This window comes from Pelodiscus sinensis, chromosome 2 (assembly GCF_049634645.1).
Source record: "Pelodiscus sinensis isolate JC-2024 chromosome 2, ASM4963464v1, whole genome shotgun sequence".
Taxonomy (NCBI): Eukaryota; Metazoa; Chordata; order Testudines; family Trionychidae; genus Pelodiscus; species Pelodiscus sinensis.
In genome coordinates, this window is record NC_134712.1 from 221,842,478 (window position 1) to 221,864,466 (window position 21,989).

At 42.3% G+C, this 21,989-nt stretch overlaps 1 protein-coding gene across 2 annotated transcripts in view; it reads right to left on the minus strand.

Moving 5' to 3' along the window:
• The window catches only part of NEBL (nebulette), a 416,787-nt gene that overhangs the window by 268,010 nt on the left and 126,788 nt on the right, over positions 1-21,989 (minus strand). For both annotated transcript variants that reach the window (XM_075922493.1, XM_075922494.1), the window contains exon 3: positions 4,120-4,204. In XM_075922493.1, coding sequence (XP_075778608.1) covers positions 4,120-4,204 — 85 coding nt within the window. The remainder of the gene's footprint in view (positions 1-4,119; positions 4,205-21,989) is intronic.

Here is a 21,989-nt window from a genome sequence, read left to right on the forward strand (position 1 = left end):
GATGTAATGTGTTAACCAGTTGAGATCCTTATTCAGTGCTAAATTGATAGTGTTGAATTTGCAGATGAATTCCAGTTCGGTGATCTCCCTTTGTCATCAGGTTTTGAAATTCTTTTGTAGAAGGATGGCTAATTTCAAATCCATTACTGGCCAAATTCTCTTCTGGGAAAATGCATTATAGTATTTTGTTTGTTTTGCCTTCATCAGATCATGTCAGTATGACAGATTGGCACCTGATACTGACCTTAATGGATTCTTTATAGAGGCCCCCAGCACTTGGATTTAAAAATGCTGCCAATAATTTATAAGCAGTTAAATGAAAAACAAAAACATGTGTCTTTGTTGTTGTACAGTGTGTGATGTGCTGCCCTACTCCTGCATGCATTGTTTGGTAAGACAAATAACATCTATAGACATGGATTAATAAAAAGCCTGTAATCCTGCAGCTGCCACAAACATTAGAGATGATTATACAGAAACTACAGCATTTATGAGAAAGGTGTTCCACATTCACTGGGCTTCTTATTCAGAAGCCAATGTGTGTGTGGAGGGGGTTAAGTTGCCTACCATGCAATTTCTTTATGCAAATGAAATAAATTCTAACTGCACTGGCACCACTGATTGTTATTGGGTGACAGCAATAGGCTGATTCCCGCCAGCTGATCTAGGCCTCATCTGGGGGTTTGTCCTCCACCCCACAAAAAGGGATGTTTCCAGTTCACAATATTGACACAAAATGAGATTGTAATGTGTAGCTCTTGAAACTTCTTCTGAAGATGCATCTTGTGCTGGCCACTATTGGAGACAGGATATTGGACTATATGTACTACCAGCCTGTTCCAGAATGGCAATTTCTAAGTGATTATATTACTCAAACATTAAAATTCTATTTTGTGACAAGATTCAAAAGAGGTTCTTGGAAGCATTATTTCAACATCAAAGCAATTTACAAAACAAGGTACTTCATCATGCTACTTTGGCTCTGTTTTGAAGTGAATGATGAGGAGGAGGTTACGCTTATTTCAGAAGCAGTGTAAATGTATACACTGGAGCTTTGTGCAACCACACCCCATTGGTAAGCTTTTTGTCAACAGAAGGAAGGTGGCATCCATGACAAGCTTTTCTCATAGTATCCAAAACTCATGCAGTTCCCTGTCTGACATTTTATGCAACTCATTATTGAGCTCAATTGCATGCAAGTGTAAACTCCAACTAAAAAAAGACAAATATGGATTTAGTTCTCGTGAAAGGCCCATTATGGTGGCCCTAGTGAATGAAGCCCTCTGTTTATATACAGGACAGTGGCCAACCAAGCTCCCACACACAAACTGTCCCACCAGCAAGCTTCAGAGCTCACAGAGGTGAGCTTCCTCTAGGGGCAAGAGAGGTATTTTAGTCTCTATTCTTGTTCAGTTCTTGGCAAAGACTGACAATTTCTGCAGCAATATTGAGTTTGTGAATTGGGAGCAAAAACTGAGCCCTACTAAATTAAGATCATAGAGAGTGCCAAACATTGATGAGATGGGAACAACTTTTAATTCCTTTTGAATTGGTCTTGCTTCACATCAGAATCTTACAGGTGACATCTGTATCTCATTAGTGAATGGCTCCCCAGAGTCAGGGAGAAGGGGACTAGCACCTGCCTGGGAATCAGAGAGAAACAGTGCACTGCTGAAACTATGCCTGACCATCCTGAACCATGTGAGAGTCCATAGTGTGCCTAAACACACTTTTTATTCTTGTTTAAAGCTATGGAAAGTAAGAACAACAAAAGTAACCCTCCTTGTACAGAAATGAAAACATAACCTAACAGTTGGAAGGAACCTCCGTGAAGGCATCTGCGTCAAGACTTGTTTCCTGAAACACTCTGCAACTTTTCAAGGGTTTCTGGAAATTTATTGTGACCAGAAGCAGCAGAAGCATCTGGGCTCTCACGCCTGCATTACCTCAGCAGATCTGCTCACCCTCGTCCACTGATGCCCCCATCTCTGCCTTTATGAAGCACCCTTCTCAACCTACAATCAAGGCCAGTTTGGGATATCTGCCAATGGAACAGCCATGGTTGCTGTCCAACCCTGGGAACTGAACTGATGATTTAGGCAGATCCAGCTCACATGGAGGATGGGACTCTCTGCAGCCTCCTCACTCCCTCATTGCTCTGCTCAGCCTGCCAATTAAGCTGACCTGGAGCACTGGCTTCTTCCCATTGTTCCTGGGGGACTGTCAAACTCAGTATACTGAGACTTAGCACAGAGAGCAGATCCATGCTAGGAGCAGAGCTGCAGCCACAGTGCCAGAGGGGCCAGAAAAACAGGCCAGGTGCTGAAGCCAGCACAGTAGAGAGTGGAGCTGGGGGTGGAGCATGTGGGAGCCGGGTGCGGTGAACAGCAAGGCAGAGCAGAGGGGACCCGGGTAGAGGCCCAGCACCAGAGGAACTCCGCCAGACAAGAAGCCTTGCAGACCAGTCTGGGGAGAGGCTGACACTGTCTGACGTGAAGCATCCCTGCAGCACAGCCAGGGCCTGAGGAGGAGGCCTGGAACCTACAAGGAACAGACTGTGAGCTGCCCTCACACGCCAGAGACACTGTGTGAGGTCTCCATGCCATAGAGCGGAGTGATGTGTTTTACAGTAACTTTTTCCATTTTTTCCACTTTATACTTTCTTAAATTTATTGTTGTTTAATAAAATTGTATTTGCTTTGAACTGTATGTAATCATCAATGAGTCAGGGAAATGTTCACTGTGAAGAGAGCACCCCTGGAATAGGGGGACCTTAGCCCCTGACCTAGGAGACCACAATAAGGCTAGAGGTCGAGCCTCCAAGAATCCTTGGCCCAGACTTGTTGGGATTATGAGGATTCTGCCACACAGGAAAGTGGGAGCCCTGGAGGTCAGGGAGGCCTCTTGGTAAAGGAAGTGGAAGTGGGGACTCAGATCCTTTCGCTAGCCCATTTCACCGAGGCAGTGTAGAAGCTAGGAAAGTTCCCCTCAATAGTGGGACCATTCCCCTGCTTACAAATGGATCAAATTTTAACCACACCAGAAAAACATGCTAAATCTTCCAAATATGTACCACTGTAAGTATTGACAGTTTCACGCATTCTTCTATAAATAACCTCTCAAATGGAGAACATTAAAAGACAATCTCAATTCTGCTTTCTGAGCTTTTGCTACATTATTTCAATTATCGGTACTGAGAGTTTTGCAAGTAAATTTTAGTGTAGCAAGATAAGAATACACCCCTAAATAGCCAACTATCACAAGAGTAAAGTGCAGTAAAAAGACCAATACATTTTTTACATTAGCCCGTTTCCAAATGATGCATAAATATCAAATCATATTATTTAGAAAACAAATATATCAAGCTGTTAAGAACGGGATGACAATGGAAACTAGAGATTATATATCACTGAATACCATAAACAAATAAACATGCATATTTTGTTTATATGGAGTAAAAGAATTATGTATCCATTGTCAACATTTTTATTTTCCTTTTACTATTCATTTTAATGTCTCCCATTAATCTGGCTGTGGCAATTTTGATTGGTAATATTTGTAATTGCAACTTGTATAAAAAGGGCCTTATACATGAATTCATACTGCATATATCAGGACCGCCTCCATCATTAAGGCAGTCATCCAGGGCAAGCAATTTTTAAGAGCAGCTTAAGAGCAGCTTAATATTCCATAACTGTGTTAATGTAGGCTGATATTAGCCAACACTCTCTAGTTTGCTTAGAGCATAAGAACCCCTTGGGCCTGACTCTGATCTTACACACACTGTTACCGGTATGTCTCAGGAATAACTTAAGTGTTGTCAATGGCATTAGAAAAGTATAAATGCCAGAGAAAGCAAGTTGAGAAGTGAGATCCCCAAGTTAGGAATTCATTATTATTATTTGTATTATTATAATACTTAACATTAGTAATGAACCAGGACCCCATGTTACTAGCAACTGGCCAAACATGTCCCAAACTGTCCCAAAGCCATACAAATAATTTCTCAGATGAATTACAATCCTTTAAACAAATATTCATACTGCAATAAAAAGCTGATAGAAAAGTGGACGTGGTTATCTAAGATTAATAAAATACAAGAGCTAAGTCAACGATTACCTGACTCTGCAATTCACTTTGTTGCTTCAGGCGAAGATTTTCAGGTGTATCTGCCACCGTAGTGAAAGACTGTTTTGGGTAGTGTCTAGGGGAAAAAAATTACAACATCAAGGATGAAATAGCTACACGTTCGTGAAAGTCAAATGCGTCCCAATATTCTTTGCCATTTCATTTCAATTAAGAGTTGGATTTCATAGTTAGCTAGTTTTGAGTTAAAACTAGTTACTGTAACATTTAAAAATTATTGTAAAAATACTTTTGTGTTAGTCATGCATACACAAACAAGTGAGTTACATACAGTACTATAATTAATCTAAATCCTGTATATCCACTGTGGACATTAACTGGACAGAGTGATTTATGCAAAATTTGTTGTGTAGTATAAAATAAACAGATACCGGGCTTAACTATTCTTGCCTATGTGTTGAGGATATTGTTATACTAAATTAACACTATGCTAAAATGCATTAAAATAGAATTGCTTAATGGAAAAAGAAAAGTCTAGTAAATCTTATTTAGAGTAGCAAGGTGTTTGGGATGTGAATCACTCTAGTGCTGAAATCTACAGAATGTAGCAATGTTATACTTACATTCCATATACAGAAAGGTCAAACCTTTTAATGTTAATAGTGTCAGCCTACTTCTGCATGTAAAAAGAAATTACTTCCAATATCAAAAACTGTACTGCAAAAAAAAAATGCAGCACTGAAAGTTACCATGAATCTCTTCTTCAATTTAAAATTTTACATCATTGTAATATATTCTTGTTATTTGCTAGGTAATTTTACAGACACCTTTGACAGTCAAGTCATGCTTTTCACAATTTATGTCTCTCACACAGAATAATTTGTTCGTTTTTCATGATTTTATCACGAGCCTTTTTCTGAATCACCTACAATAAAAAAATCACATGAAAAATGGGAAATAAGAAAACAGGCTAAATCCAGAATTGCTCACAAGGCAGAAGAAACTGATTCTTACAATCTTCTTGCTAAAAGCTTAAGTCTCAATCCAAAAGTAAAGATTCAATTTATGATTATGGTGAAACACCTGAACATTTAGATATCTTATCAGTTTATCATATAGTTTGCCATATTTCCCATTTGGATATCAAATATTTCAGAAGTTTAGTTAAAACATATATAATCCTCATATAGCAATGTTTGCAATATTATTTCCATTGTAAAACAAGGCTACAAATAAACTGTCAGAATACTTAGGCTATCCACTATTTACATTTTGTCATGTACAAATTCAAGGTCTTCTCTAACAGATTCTTTCAGCAACTGGTGCAATCTCCACATCAATGTACAATTTCAGGTAAAAACTGATTCTTTGGCAGAAAATTGTCCCTTTCACAAAATATAATTTTACACACAAAGTCTCTGCTTTTTGTGAAAATATTTCACTTTTCATTTAAAAACTAAACACCTGAAAACTGGAAAGTTTATTTTCAACCAAAAACTGAAAACTTTCAATGCAGGTATGTTGATGCTTTTATTCAGATACCTCATGCCTCCGTTCTCTTCTGTGTGCCATGTTCCCCAACTAGACGATGGCTGCCATAATGTACCATAGTAGTTCAGCAAGAAAGTGGGGAGATGCAGTTCAGCCAGGGAGTTCAGCCCACAGAAAAGAATGGTGGCATGAGGCACCATGGCAACATTTCCAAACTGAAATTTTCTAGTTTTGGCCAATTTTTTTTAGTTTTTGATTTTTCACAGAAAAGATTAAAATTTCTTTGGGGGCAGTGGTATAGCAAGGGGGGAGGGAGGGCAGTTACCACCGGGCACCCCACTAGGCGGGGGTGCCAATTTAGCTGCCTGTGAATAGCCCCTGCAGCACAGCCTGGGCAAGACAGTGAGACCTGGCTTCTTTTTATGCTGACAGCCTCTGTGCGAGTTCGGAGCAACCCCACCATAGTGACCCTGAATTCAGGGGGTGGAAGGGTGGCAGCTGGAATTCAAGGCTGACTCTGACTTCTGCTTCTCCCAGTCCAGCTGGAGACTGGGGTCCGGCTGCAGGCCAGGAAGACCCTGAAGCTACGAAACCCCCCAAGAGCTGCAGGGGCAGTTGCAGATGAGGTCCAACCCCTAGAGCTAGGCCTCTCCACTCATTGGAGGGGAGTAGATAGAAACCGGAGCCAGCTCCTGAAGTCCCTTACCCCATGAGGATCCGCCACAAGAGCTGTGTCACACACACCACTGGCCAGCCCCAGTAAGCTACCCCCTCCCTCTAGCACCCTGCCGTGAGTCCTTCACCTTCCACCACCATCCTTGAACTCCTGCACCCTCACCCCATCCCTGACTCCGTCCCCAAACTCAACCCCCTGCATGACTCAACTCCACCCATGCCCCTCCAAACACCAACTCCCCTGTCCCGAACCCACCGGCTGACAGCAAAACCCCCAGCCCTGAGCCCCCCTTCATGTTCCAACCCTCTGCTTAAGTACACAAACAATGCCGGGGACATTGCTCAGCACTCTACAGAGACTGGCTCCCACTCTGGCTATGCAGCAGTGGCTGCTCGCAACGGAATGCCACCCGGGACCCGCACAGCAGTTTTAACCCCGGTCCTTTGCAGCCCAGCCTCATCAGCCTCTTCTGGAAGCCCCCAGTCCTGAACTTCCCATGAGCCACCATTGTGCTGCCAGGCTTGGCACAGACACACCGGATGCACACAGCACGCTGGCCCTGCACAGAGCTCAAGCAATTCTCCAGCCTCGGTCGCCCCCATAGGCACAATTCATTGTCACCCCAGACCGCCAGGCCGCCCTCGCCTTGCGGGCTGCGAGCTCCCACTTCACAAATTCTGCACTTTGGTCAGACAGGAGCAGCATGGAGAGTCCAAGCCAAACCTTGTTTGCATGTTCCCCTACAAGCGCAGATTGGAATGTGTGAAGTCCCACAGATAGTAACACATTATTGGGGGGGTGGGCGCAAATTTTGCCTTTGTCCTCAGGCGCATAATACCTTCGGTCGCTTCTACTATGGGGGGGACCTATTTTCCAACTAAATCTAGTATTCTCTATTGTATTCTTAGAAGAGGATGGGCTTTGTGGTTTTAATACAGATATGCCCAACTTTGATGCTGCTTCGGTCCTGTGGAGAAAAAGGTGGCTCAGGATCCAGAAAACTGCAGAGCCTGAAGATAGTGCCAGCTGCACACAGCCAGTTGATATAAAAGTTTGCTTGCTCCCAGTCAGTGTTGGAACAGACACAGGAAAAAGGTGGAACTTGCAGAAAAGTCATATTCACAAATTAGTTCTATGGATTAACTTTAAACTGCCGCGTGTAGCCGCAGGCAGTTCGTTCAGACTAAGGGGGATTTAAAAATGGCGGCCGGACGGGGACATGCAAATAAAGCCCGGGATATTTAAATCCCGGGCTTCATTTGCAACCCCGATTTCCTGATTTGCCTACCTAGCTCGAATTAACGAACTAATGTAGGCATACCCTTGGTTATACCATTCAAACTATTCCAGCTGTAAAATGGAGTAAATCATTTCAGCTATCCTTTACCTCATTCTTTCTCTGTTCTTCATAGCTGCTTTGTTGATGGAAAGAGAAAGGTTCTCCATTGATATATACTGGAGCAGGTAACAGTATTTGATGAAACCAGAAAGGATGGCCTTGGTTTTAATCCAGCAGAGTCTAACAAAGATGACTAGGAAATTTCATTCTGACTTAAGGCTTTCCCATTTTTTAAGTCCATGAAGCCTTCAAAAATTCACATAGGTAAAAAAAAGTTAGGGGTCACAGAAATGCATCTGTTCTGATACCATACAGCTTTTGTCTCTGGAGATCTATCACTAAGTAGCTCTGAATACATATACAGTTTGCTATTTATATGCAAATTTGGCAAATAAAGTGAGTTTGGCCCATGGTATGGATGTTTGGCCTAATTTATTTTTAACCTGGGGACATGTGGGGTTAGAAAGTGTTTGGTGTTCTTTTAATATGATGTTTCCAAAATTAAATGTACTATACTGTACAGTTCAGAAGATAAGAATGTGCATTACAACCAGCCACATATACTATATATTCTTTATTACATGTAGGTCAAAAGAAGTGGTTGTACCCATGAAAGCTCATGATTTCATCTATAGGTTTTATAAGTCTTTAAGATGCTGCTAGACTATTCATTGTGTTTTAAGTTTTTGTAGGTGAAATAGTTTGCCCCATAAATTGGTATCCAAAAATCACTAATTACTTTAAAAACGTTAGTGCTGAATTTTAAATATAAGGCAAAGGTACCTAAGACCCATAACAAACATTTTATAAAATGTTTGTATTATAAACCAAGAATTTATTTTTTTATAAAAAATTAGAGTAAAAAATAAAGCATACTTACTTCCCCCTTCGGATGTGATAAAACTGTTTACATTAAAAATGACATTTAACTGAATATCACACTAACCAATGTATTACTCATTGTGATTTAAAGTTTTCAGTTTATAAAAAATGAGATCATTTATCAAAATTAATTACCAGCAGTGTTCTCGAATGAATTATTTTATCTGCTGCAGCTGATTTGTGAAACCACCCACATAGTATATCAAAACAAAGAGATGCATTTTAGTTGTAGCTCCTCTAGTTTATGGAAATTCCTGCCTCAAGCCATTTAATGTGGATGGTGCTAAATGTAAATATTATCTTAACCATTTGTTTTTAATTTAATGTTATAAAATAGCTTCATGTTTATTAAAAATATCATTATGTAAGATAGTGTCCTATAAATCCTTCTAGGTTCATTAGTGGCATTAACTATTGTATAATTTATCTTATAACTATTCTAGCTATAAAATGAATACCTGTTAAATGAAAGGAGGTGTTAAGCTAGTCACATTTTGTATCTTAAATATTTGATTAAGAACCTACAGTATTTCAATAAATCATACTACATAAAGATGCAGGGATGGATGCAAGAAGATTTTAATTCACAAACCAGCAGAGATATCATAGTAACTGAGATCTCTGCTGCTGTGCTTCCCTTTTATTTGGGATCTTGTGGCCATGAGAAAAGCAGGGAATTGTTAAGGGATTGATGTCATGACAGTAAGTTAATAGCAATGTTCAAAGGATTTTGTTTTGTTTTGTTTTGTTTTAAGTCTTTGTTAGAACTGAATTTAAGCAATATGTCTGATCAAGCTAATGCTATTAGAGCTAATCCTGAATAAGTGGTGCCAGAACAAATCTAAATTCATGACATGGCATTTCTGCACTGTGTTACCGCACTGCTAGTTTCAGCTTCACAGCTTGATTGGTTAATAAAGCCTCAACTGAACACCTTTTTAATATAGGGAGCACTTCTATCTTTTTTGTGAGATTAAAATAATAACTGCAAAGCCTTCAAAGATTCAGGGTATCATATGAAAGTTCACATACTTTTCCAGCTATTAGCCTCATGTTCAGTCTACAAGACCAGCATGAACATGCCCCGAAAACATGCTTACTCAGATTTTCAGCAGCACTTCCACTTTCAGAGAGCACCAAAAGTAATGAAAGAACTTAGGCTATTTAAACACTTCCCAGTTTTGACAGGAAACAGAACACGTAGCCGTGCACAAAAAATAGAAAGTAGTTGGGCGAAAAGTGATCAAGATTCAACTTTCCACAGCTTCATAACAAGATTAGATTCAAAGTTAGGAATGAAGGGTCAAGTCTGTTTATAAACTGGTTTGCCCCTATCCAATTATCTTTCTGTATAGCTTCAGATGTAGACATATAAAACCTCATATAAAATAGGCAAATCATCCAACATTTCCTGGTTTTCATCCTAAAAACCTAATTTCACACCTTGCAGATTTTTTTTAAGACTATGATTTTCAGAGGCACCTCAAGGAGTTAGGTATCCAATTGCCACTGAATGTCAATGGAATCTAGGATGCTTAACTCTTGCAAGCACCACTGAAAATTTCAGCAAAACAACAGATGCTCTAATGAGATCTTGTATTACTAAAATTCATTGTTTTACAAAATACCCTAATCCCATTTACTAACCTGTTATGAAGTATCAATCATTTTAAAATAAACTGCAGTTGAAAATTGCCAATTAAAAAAGTCAATTTTTTACCTTTACCTCTACCCTTGCTTTTATATTTTGCTTTGTTCAATTTATTTGCTAATCCAGAATTTCAGTAATTCTCAGTGGGATGCCCAGATATTGATGCAAATTAGCAAATATTCGACTCTCTATCTAATCCGGGAGAGTACAGTCTTGTCTGCTGAGATGGTACATACCAGAAGGGTATGGGGTGGAAAGCTTTTATCTTGCTGTGGATCAGACATGGAACTTGTCAGCAGAAATCTTCTCACTTTGAAGTTCTAGCTCAGCTGTGCTCTCTGCTGTGAGACTAGTTGGAATTTCTCTGCTCTTTGAACTTTCCTGTCAGGGTGCACTCGACTGCAGAGATTGACTGAAGGTTTTTCAAGAAAGAAGAATCTTGGTAGCAAGGTCTTGCTGCAGGAAAACTGGAGCAACAAGGTGATAATGAAAGATTTTGATCTTGCTTCAATTTAACGACTCATCCACAGTGGATTCTGAAGGTAGGGTTGTGATTGGCTATAGGATTTGAGTATAGGTAGCTACTCTATTTATATGAAGAATAGATTCCCTTGCAGCAATTGGTTTATTTTGAAAGCTAGTGTGTTTTTTCTCCTTCTTCTAATGTTTTGATGATTGGCTTTTGGAGATACTTAATTTGTGCCTCCGTACTTCTTATTTGAAGTGAAACAGATGGTAGTTCCAGTTTGCCACCTAAATATTGGAAGAATGCCAAGAAAATCCAAAGAGAGAAAGGGCTGAGTTGCTTTTGCTAGGATGTAGCCAGTAATAAAATCCATGAAATAATATTATGGAGCAAAAATTTGAGGCCTTTACTACACAAATAGGTGAGGTGGAGGGTAATATTTGAGCTAACAATAAAAACTGAATAGCCAATGCTATTCTGTGAAGTTTCATAGCAGAGGTATTAAAGATGTTTCTGCTACTCTTACTGGATAAAATTCCATATAGCGTAACATCTGTCCTGGATAGGGATGTTATGTAGCAATTAATTAGCTAGTCGAGTAGTCGGAATTTCCATCAACTATTCGACTAGTCAATAAGCACTTCCACATTCCACCTTTGAAATGTGCATTTCAAAGTTGGAACACCGCATGGAGCCCAGGGCCAGTAGGAAGTACCGCTGACTCCGGGCTCCACGCAGGCACTTCCACTTTGGAATGCACAAGAGCCCCCACTGGGTCTCTTCTACATTTCAATGGCAGAATCCTGAAGTGCTTTTATCGACTAGTCGAGTAGTCAACTAATTGACTCAGAGTCCCGCGATGGCCCCAGGCTTCATGCTGTGCTTCCTCTTTGAAATGCACAAGAGCCCCCGTTGGGAACTCTTGAATATTTCAAAGCTGGCATGCTGCGTGGAGCCCGGGGTCAGCTGGGGAGACCCCCAACTGATCCCAGGCTCCACGCGGCACTGCCGCTTTGAAATGCCACAAGGGACCCGGGGTCAGCTGGGGAGTCCACAGCTGATCCCAGGCTCCTCCCAGCATTTCAAAGGGGCAGTGCCACACGGAGCCCAGGGTTAGGTGGGGAGATCCCAGATGATCCTGGGATCCATGCAGTGCTGCCTCTTTGAAATGCTGCGAGGAACCTGACACCGGGCTGCCTGCAGCAGCCAAAGCAGCAGCACCCCACAGAGTAGCTGACCCCAGTCTCTGTGAGGCGCTGTCGCTTTTAAGTACCTCTCTCTTCCCTCCCCCCTTGCTGCCTCTATCTGATAGAAGCAGCATGGGGGGGAGCGACTAGTTGACTATCCGATAAGCACTTGCTTATCGGCTAGTTGACTAGTCAACTAGTCCTTTACATCCCTAATCCTGAATGGAAACAGGCTAGAGACATCTTACTTTTGGTACTGCTTTTCTTAATCATAACATACAGCAAATGGAAAATTACAGATATAATAAGTAATAAAATGTAATAGTTGTTAGCATTAGAGGGAGTTATGAAGAAAGAAAAAGGATATGAGAGATCTACTTGAGCTTGTTTTAGAAGTAAAAATGATATCATCCTTGTATATTTCAAATCATATGTTAGCCCAAAGCATTAAGATTCCTGAAGCTCAAATACTAATGAAGGGTCAGAGAAGAAGATTAGGGCTAATATTGTTTCTTTCTACTGGGAGACAATGAGGAATACTGAAGATAATGAGGAAAAAGGAACAAACCGTCTATTTCCAGGGTCGGCAACCTATGGCTCATGAACCAAATATGGCTCACTAGGGTGCTAGATATGGTTTTTTGGCAGCTTGAGCTCAGCCCCCACCTTCGTCCCCCTGCAGTAAGGAGCCCGCGCTGGCAATCCAGCCTCCCAGTCTCCACACAAGATGGGAGCACCAGCGCCAGCTTCCTGCACGAGGAGGGGGCAGAAAATCCCTGAGCATCTCCACAGGATCCAGCTTGCCAGGAAGAAGCAGGAGCCAAAAGCAGCTGCATGCTACTGCTCCCTTCCCCCTCCCCCAACCAGAGGAACAGCAGTGTGCCGATGCACTTCCTGGAGGCTTTTCCCACTCTTCCCATTGGAGCAGCAAGGAAAGCCTTGGTGCCTGGGAGCAGCACGCTGTTGAAAAACAAATAGGTGCCCCCCCAACCCCTCATGTCCAGACCCTGCACTCCCCCAACCCCTTCACATACACCCTCCCCTGCCGAGACCCTCCATCCCCACCCTGCTGCTGCATCCTCCCCACTGAACAGACACCCTACCCCCAGCCTGCTTCTGTGTCCTCTCCAACTCCCTCTTCCCTGGCCAGACACCTACACCCAGCCTGCTTCTGTATCCTCACCCCAATCAGACACCCTACTCCCTAGCCTGCTTCTGCACCCTCCCCTGCTCCAGATCCCTCGCTCCTTGCCAGACACCTACCTCTAGCCGGCTCCCCGACTCTCCCTTGCTCCTGACCCCTTCCCACGGCCTGACACCCTACTCCCAGCCTGCTCCTGGCACCCTACCTACCATCCAGAGCTCGTACCCTCACTCCCTCCTGTACCCCACCTTCTGCCCAGATCCTGCACCCCCATTTCCTTCCCATACCCTGGCAGCTGCCATGAACACTTAAGCTCTCATTTTTGGCCCCATCCCAGAGCCATGGCGGGCCTACAAAATCCACTAACCCTGGGAGAGTTAGTCTGGCCAGAAGCCTTGAACCTCAATCCTCCCTACCCCTTCCCCCACCATGAGGCCACATCAGAGAGGGTTGGGGGGGTTGGAGGTTTTGGGGGGGGTTGTTTTGTTTTGTTTTTTCTATAAAAAAAAACGGATTTTTCTATAAAAGTAACCAAAAAAGGTTCCCCACTCCTGCCATAAATAAAGACAATGTTGAAAACTTTTGTGTTGGACATCATATTTTACTTTATTTAAAAATGAAGCCTGGCCAACAAGCCCCCAGTTGGGGCCCAGCCCCCATCTGGCCACAGTGTCAAAACTCCTGCACCCTCCACACATCCTAACCCTGTGCCCTGAGCCCAACATACACCCCAACCCAGAATCCTGCATCCCTACTTACGCAGCCTTCTAACATAAGATTGACAGAAGACAGCCTGAATGCGTGCATGAAGCTGGATAGGACCTTTTATGATGTAAACATCAAAGAATTGTGAGAAAAGATGCAGCAGCAGAAGTCTCATTAAATAAAAATTCTGTGAGTATGTTTCATTTATGCTATTATTAATCATCATGTCAATTATCAATAATATTAAGGTGGATATTTTCTGTCACGCAAATGGGCATTGTTATATGGCTCTTTGTTGACCACTTGTTCTGAATTTTGACGTCGTTTTGCTCTTTGGTTTGAAAAGGTTGCTGACCCCTGGTCTACTTGAACATAAGCGTCACAACTTGAGACAACAGAAGCAGGGTATTCTGAACCTGGAATTCTCTCATACTGGGTCATCAATTGAGTTCACAGTAATCAGCTAATCTATAGATTATTTTGGAAAGGATCTGTGAAGATGAATAAGGACGTGCCACAGAACATTATGCGATCTCCATTTGTTGCCAAGGAAACTTCATCTGCAGATTCATCTGCTGGAGTTTATATAAACAGTTAAACTAAGGTCTGCAAGCATGCTATTCACAGGCTTCTCTAGGAAGCGAGCTGAGAAACTGAGCAGCCTTAGTTATCACAAGTATGTAGGAAAAAACAAAGGCTAAGGTACAAAATAAGATTAAACTAGCTAGAGATATAAAGGGTAACAAGAAAACATCCTAGGAATAAATTACAAAAAAGACAACGACCAAGGACAGTGTAGGCCTGCTAGTCAATGAGGAGAGAAAACAACAAAAAATGTGGAAATGGGAATTTTTTGTTTCTATTTCCACCAAAAATAAACAGGGATTTGATGTCTAACCTAGTGAGTATGAGTGGGAATGAGGTAGGATCAGAGTCTAAAATAGTGAAAGAACAACTAAAAATTACTTAGACAAGTTAGATGTCTTCAAGGTGCCACGGCCTGATAAAATACATCCTAGAATACTCAAGAAGCAGACTGAGAAGATATCTGAGAGTATGTCTACACTACAGCATTAATTCAAACTAACTTAATTTGAACTAGTTAATTTGAAATAAGCTAATTCGAATTAGTGCATCTAGACCTAAAAAATAATTCGAATTAGCGTTTTGCTAATTCGAAATAGCATGACCACATTGAGTAGACCATGAACCGAAATTAAGGCTAGCCGGAACCAGTGCCAGCAGGGCATCAGGTTAGGACTTAGAGTGTGGAGTTGCTGCCCCAGGCTAGCCGAGGGCTGTGCTTAAAGGAACCCGACCCCACCCGAGACAGACAGTTCTCAGGGTTCCCCGCTTACTTGTCTAACTCGACAAAGGACAGCAAAGCAGTCCTGTCTTGGAGTGCCCTGAGTGCCCACACTCGGCACATAACAGCACTGGGCCATCAGCCCGGCTACACTTGCCGCAGGCTGCCATCCGGGGGGGTCTATTGGGGGGCTGTCAGGATCCAGGAGGCCCTGCAGGAGAGCTTCCACCCCGAGGAGCCCGCAGAGCCACCCCAGTCCTCCCCATCGGGGGCTCGTGCCCTATTCCTCCCTCACCTCCTTCCACTTACCCCTCCCTAGCCCCCCTTCCTGATGTAAAAAATAAAGGACACGTGTGTTCAAACATAGAAACGCTCTTTATTTAGCAAAACTGGGGGGGAGGATTAACCTCTGGGGAGACTGGGAAAAGGAGGTGCGAGACGGGGAGAGGGTGGGAGAGGGGAGAGAGAAACCTGGGAGGAGGGAGCTGGAAGGGGAAAGCCAGGGGAAGAAAGAGGAGGGGAAGTATACAACTATGGTACGCCATATCTTCAGTACTGTATACAGATGTGGTCTCCTCACCTCAAAAAAGATATTTTGGACTTGGACAGGCTTCAGAAGAGGGCAACTAAAATGATAAGGAGTTTGGAACAGGTCCCATATGAAGAGAGGCTAAAGAGACTGGGACTTTTCAGCTTAGAAAATTGGAGACTGAAGGGGGATATGATAGAGGTATATAAAATCACGAGTGGTGTGGAGAGGGTGAATAAAGAAAAGTTCTTCATTAGTTCCCATAATAGAAGGACTAGAGGACACCAAATGAAATTAATGGGCAGCAGGTTTAAAACTAATAAGCGAAAGTTCTTCTTTACACAGCACATAGTCAACCTGTGAAACTCCTTGCCACAGGAGGCTGTGAAGGCTAGAACTATAACAGAGTTTAAAGAGAAGTTAGATAAAGTCATGGAGGTTGGGTCCATGGAGAGCTATTAGCCAGGGGGTAGGAACAGTGTCCCTGGCGTCTGTGGAAGACTGGAGATGGATGTCATGAGACAAATTGCATGGTCATTGTCTTCGGTCCATCCCCTCCGGGGTACCTGGTGTTGGCCACTGTCGGCAGACAGGCTACTGGGCTAGATGGACCTTTGGTCTGACCCAGTACGGCCATTCTTATGTTCTTACATTCTAAACTCAGGGCTCAGGGTTGGGGGTCTCACTGGACCAACTTGATTTTCATGCAAACCTGCTCCTGGGTTCGCATGTGGCCTTTGGTGGCCAGGCTGGCAGCTATCCTGCCCTAGACAGCTGCATTCCTGTGCCTAGAGCGGAGATCGTGGACATTGGAGACCTCCCCCCAAACCTCGATGTGGTCCACAATCTCCACACTAGACCAGGCAGGCGCCTGCCTCTTGCAGCCCCTGGCAGGCTCCTGGGAGCCACCAGTCTGGTCCTGGGAAGAGGCGGAGGGCTGGGTGGCAGCGGGTGGCTGGCTCATGCTGTGCCAGGTGCAGGGTCTGCTGGCTGGGTACTGGCAGGCTTGCAACTGGCACAAGCACTGTAGCCAGACCATGGCCCTTTAAGGGCTCCGGGGCCGGGAGGGGGGCAGAAGAGTTTCCCTGGTTTGGCCCAGAGTAGCCACCAGGGCAACCTGGGAAGGGCTAGCCTCCAACTAATTCGAATTAAGTGGCTACACAGCCCTTATTTCAAACTACTTAATTCGAGCTAGGTGTTGGTCCTCGTAGAATGAGGTTTACCTAGTTTGAATTAAGCACTCCGCTAGTTCGATTTAAATTCGAACTAGCAGTTTGTATGTGTAGCCCCTATTAAAGTTAATTTGAACTAACTGCTGTTAGTTCGAATTAACTTTGTAGTGCAGACATACCCTGAGCCATTGACAATTATCTTTAAAAAAGTCATGGAAGAATCGAAGAAATTCCAAGGGGACTGGAAAGGGGCAAATATAGTGTCAATCTACAAAAAGGGGGATTACATAGCAATCATATTAACTTCATTACCCTGAAAAATAATGCAGGAAATAATTTAGCAGACAATCTGCAAGCTATAGAAGATAATAAGGTGATAAATAACACCATGGACTTGTCAAGAACAAATCATCTCAAACCAACTGACAGCTTTCTTTGACAGAATAACAAAATTTATAGATGGGAGAAGCAGTAGATCTGACATATTTTTACTTTAGTGATGCTTTTGATACTCTCTCACAAGACCTTCTCATAAACAAACTAGGGAAATACAACCTAGAAGGAGCTATTATAAGATGGTTGCATAATTGGTTGGAAAACTTTTCCAGACAGTATCAGAGGGGTAGCCGTGTTAGTCTAACTCTGCAAAAGCGGCAAGGAGTCCTGTGGCACCTTATAGACTAAGGGTATGTCTACACTTGCCCTCTATTTCGAAGTAGGGAGGCAAATGAAGCATGCCGAAGATGCAAATCAAGCCCGGGATTTAAATATCCCGCACTTGATTTGCATGTTCCCGGCCGGTCGCCATTTTAGAAATTCACTAGCCTGGAGTAACTGCCCGCATCTACACATGGCAGTGAAACGGGAGTCCGATTTAAAGCCCTAACTCGAATTAGCCAGGCACTGAGTGTTTGTAGGGTTGCCAGGTGCCCGGCATTTTTGCCTCCTGGCCAGGGAGGGAAAAATCAGAAAATACCGGACATTTTAGGTGTCCAGTATTCTCTGAATTTTTTTACCGGACAGGAGGCGAAAAGACCCGACTGTCCAGGTGAATACTGGACACTTGGCAACTCTACCAGTAGCAGCTCTCTCAGAGTGGGTCCGCAAACCAATATGAAAAACTCTGAGTTAGATTCCGAGCATGTCAGCGAGACCCATCAGCCAAACACCCAGGAAAGAATTCACTGTAGTAACTTAGAGCTCTCCCTATCTAGTACCCCATCTGCGGCATTTGCAGGTGAACCACTGAAAACAAAACAGATCCACCGACAAGTAATACAGTTTGGTAGCAGGTGCTCAAGAGGTGCTATACATGAATTCCATTAAATGGTGCAGTAAAAGAGGATTGAGAGGGGTTACTCACTCTAATCTCAGGCCAAATGCAACTGATAAACACGCAAGACAAAAACTACATTAAATAGAAACTGAAAAACATAATGCCAGCGATCTAAACGTTAATCAAAGAGAAAGAAAAGTTACAAGAGGAAGAAGAAAGGGTAGTCATTAAAACTTGCACCCTGCTATTAAATTTTGTATAGACTTATGTATCTTAAAGACCTGTCACATGCAGGTTGTAAATAAAGAAGAATAGGTTTTCCAATGTAAGCTCTTAAATTTGGGCATGTCTAGACTACATCCCTCTTTCGAAAGAGGGATGTAAATTAGACAGATCAAAATTACAAATGAAGCTGGTATTTGAATTTCCCTACGTTTCATTTGCACAATGGCGGCCACATGTTCTTTTGAAAAAGAGCTTTTCTAAAGTGAAACCGCCGTCTAGATACGGTTCTTTCGGGAAAAAATCCTTTTTCAAAAGATCCTGTACTTGAGTTTGAAAAAGCGTTTTGTTTTGTTTTTTTCAAAAGAACTGCATCTAGACAGCGGTTTCACTTTCGAAAAACCCTTTTTTGGAAGAATGTGCAGCCGTCTTTATGCAAATGAAGCACGGGAAATTGAAACCCCGATTTCATTTGCAATTTCAATCTGTCTAATTTACATCCCTCTTTCGAAAGAGGGATGTAGTCTAGACATGCCCTTAGAGCTAACCCACAACTTCTCTCTGGGTAAATTCCTATTAAGTCACGTAACATTTGTTAAACCTTTTCTAGTGGAAGTGACTCTGGGACCTATCCATGGGTCTTTTCACTTTTGTTGCAGACTTTTAGGTCCCTTTGTTTGCTTGAACACAAAGAAACTGACTTCACTGGCTGAAACAATAAATGATTTTATGTAATGCAATTAATGTCTCTCCTTGCCAGAGTTCAAGCGGTTTTCACTCAGCATATTAAGGTACCATATCTTGTTCAGTAAAAGCTTAAGCCTTTCCTCCCATTTTCAAATACAGGTTTTCAATTGCACAAGGAATAATGGAATTAAAATGAAATAAAATTGCAATAAAGAAAAATAATAATTGTCACACCATGAGCCAAATTCACCCTGAGTTCAAATGGAGTCTCATCAGCAAAAAATAGTATTTTTCTATTCCTAAATAGAAAAATGGGAGCACATTTCTAAAGGGAAGTAGCCCTGGCCACATTCAGCACCTAACCTTACCAGCCTTCAAGGAGGGGACTTCTGTGCAGTGGGACCAACAGACTTGCTGGACCCCTAGGCAAGATGGAAGAGCTCCTGCTCTGTGCTCCCAGGGGAAAGGCTGGAGCAGCTAGCCCTCAGCTCTGCCCAGAGCCTGCTGCCCTCACCCCAGCTAGCCCTTAGATCCAACTGTAGCATTAAAGGGTCTGTGGCTCCAGCCATCTCTGCTGCCACAAAGCAGCTGCCCCCTTTGCCCCTCCTGCTGGCAGGCCTGTTTCTTTGTTATTTTCTGATAAACTCCAGCAGGCTATACATATTCAAATCCTTCTCCTCCTCCTGCATAAAACCATGAAATTTACAGAATCATAGAATCCCAGGGCTGGAAGAGAGAGACTTAAGGAGGTCAATCCCCTCTGTCATGAGCCTTCCCTGGCTGCAGAGGAGGAATGAATAATTTTCCCACTGTTTATATGCCATACATCAGATCTGTGACTCTTCATTGTGCACTTTACTGGTTCCCAAATCACACAGCATATACTTTATAGATGAAGTCTTGACTGTTCTTATAGAAAACACACTACATAGTACTGAGTCCATCTACAAACATCAGAGAAGTTAATATTGAAGCTTTTATGGATTTTCCTATGGTGCTGCCTTTTAAAAATGCAGGATTTTGAGAAAGTAAGTAAAATGGAACTTTAATTCTGCATCATTGTTTTGATGTAAAATCTAAGATAATGATGATGTTGGAGAGATGAGGAGACTGGCTGAATTTTAATCTACTGAACATGCTATGGTTCCAGTTTCCAGGTGGGTTTCATACTTAACACTCAGCTAGAAATTAAAATTTTGGTATAATGCCAGGGTACAGAGTTAATCCCTTTGCCCATATATCCAGCAGGTCACCAATGTGTAAGGAAGTGGGAACTCAGCAATTCCACTTCGTCTGAAATCTGATAAAAACCAGTGGTAAGTCCAGAACAGAATGCTGGCTTTTTTTCTTCTGCATGTCTCACTTACATGTTTTCTAACTTATATTTCTCTGTGTATAAGAGATTTTTTTTCCTTTTCTCTTTACTTTCTGTTTTGCAAACCCATATAAACCAAGTTGCATTTGACAACTCATTTATGCTTCTAGAAACCAGAATCATCATACAAAATGATGGTAAATTATACCAAGTGAAAACACAACAGCCAGCTGGAAGGGAGAACAAAAACTAGAAAGACATCACTGAGCACAAGAAGGAATTATTAAAATTATTACTTTGTTGTATTATTTGGCTCGTCTAGGAAATACTGTTTAGGTTCTTGCCAAGTCAATGGGAGATCCAAACCCACTGAAAGTCCAAAGGGGAACTAATAAACTATTTGAGGATTTACTGAGCTTTAGATAATGGTTGCTCAGAACAAATGAGTCGTGCAACAATAAATTATCTTCTTGGTGGAGTGGGGGAGGTCAGAAAGACTGCCCTTGTAATGATCTTGGGATCATTTAATAACAAATTAATGAACAAGAGAAGAATAAAACTTTAACAAACACACTGAAGAATATCTCCGGTGAAATGTTGTGGACAGACAGGCAGCATTTCCAAACCCCTCCTCCAGGACACAGCTCCAAACTCCTATGTTCATAATACTGCTCCTTACAAGGGAGTTTTTCTAAATTATAATATTGTACAAACATCTCTCCATATTTTCCCTCTTAAAGAAAAAACAAATGAACTCTTTTATAGATACAGCTGACAACCATCTAACATGCATTAAATTCTCAACTCTCTTCTATAAACACCATGGCTACTTTGAAGTAGGAATAAGACCCTCCGGAAAAGGGCACTTTTTCCGGAGGATCGGGGCCAGTGTAGACTCTCTTTTCCGGCTTTTTTAAAAGCCGGAAAAAAGCGGCGGACATTTTTATTTAAATACCGCGGGGGATATTTAAATCCCCCGCGGATTTCCCTACGATGACTGGTGAAATTTACATGCCCCTTCCAGAAAAGGGGCCAGTGTAGACGTAGTCCATGTGTAAACTACCTGGAGAGGAAAGGTTACCAGCATATTACTCTTGAGTGAGTCTTTATCACTCACTTCCCAAGCATTTATAAACCTCAACTACCCACCCGGAGAAATAAAAAAGCAAATTGAAAGAGCCAGACGAATACCTAGAAACCATCTACTTCAAGACAGACCCAAGAAAACCAACAATAGAGCACCACTTGTCATCACCTTCAACCCCCAACTTAAACCTGTCCAACACATTATCAATAAATTACAGCCTATACTGGAACAGGATACCATACTCCAAGAGGCTCTGGGAGACAGACCCATAGTCTCCTATAGACAACCACCTAACCTCAAGATGATTCTTACCAACAACCACAGGACATACCACACTAATACCAACCCTGGTACCTTCCCTTGCAACAAACCCCATTGCCAGCTTTGTCCACATATTCATTCTGCTGATACCATTATTGGACCTAACCAAGTGTGTTATAAGATCAAGAACACATATTCCTGCGCATCCAGAAATATAATTTATGCTATCATGTGACATCTCAGACACTTCGCCAAAGGATTAATGCCCACAAAACAGATATCAGACAAGATCACAAAGAAAAACCAGTTTCTTGCCATTTTAACCAGAAAGGACACTCTCTCAATGACTTAATCACCTGCATTCTGCTACAAAGTCTTTTTACATCTGCACTTGAAAGAGAATCCTCTGAACTGTCATTCATGTTAAAATTCGACACTCTCCGGGAAGGAATGAACAAATGCGCAAACTATCTTACCCAATACCAAGATAGCTTCCCCAATTATCAC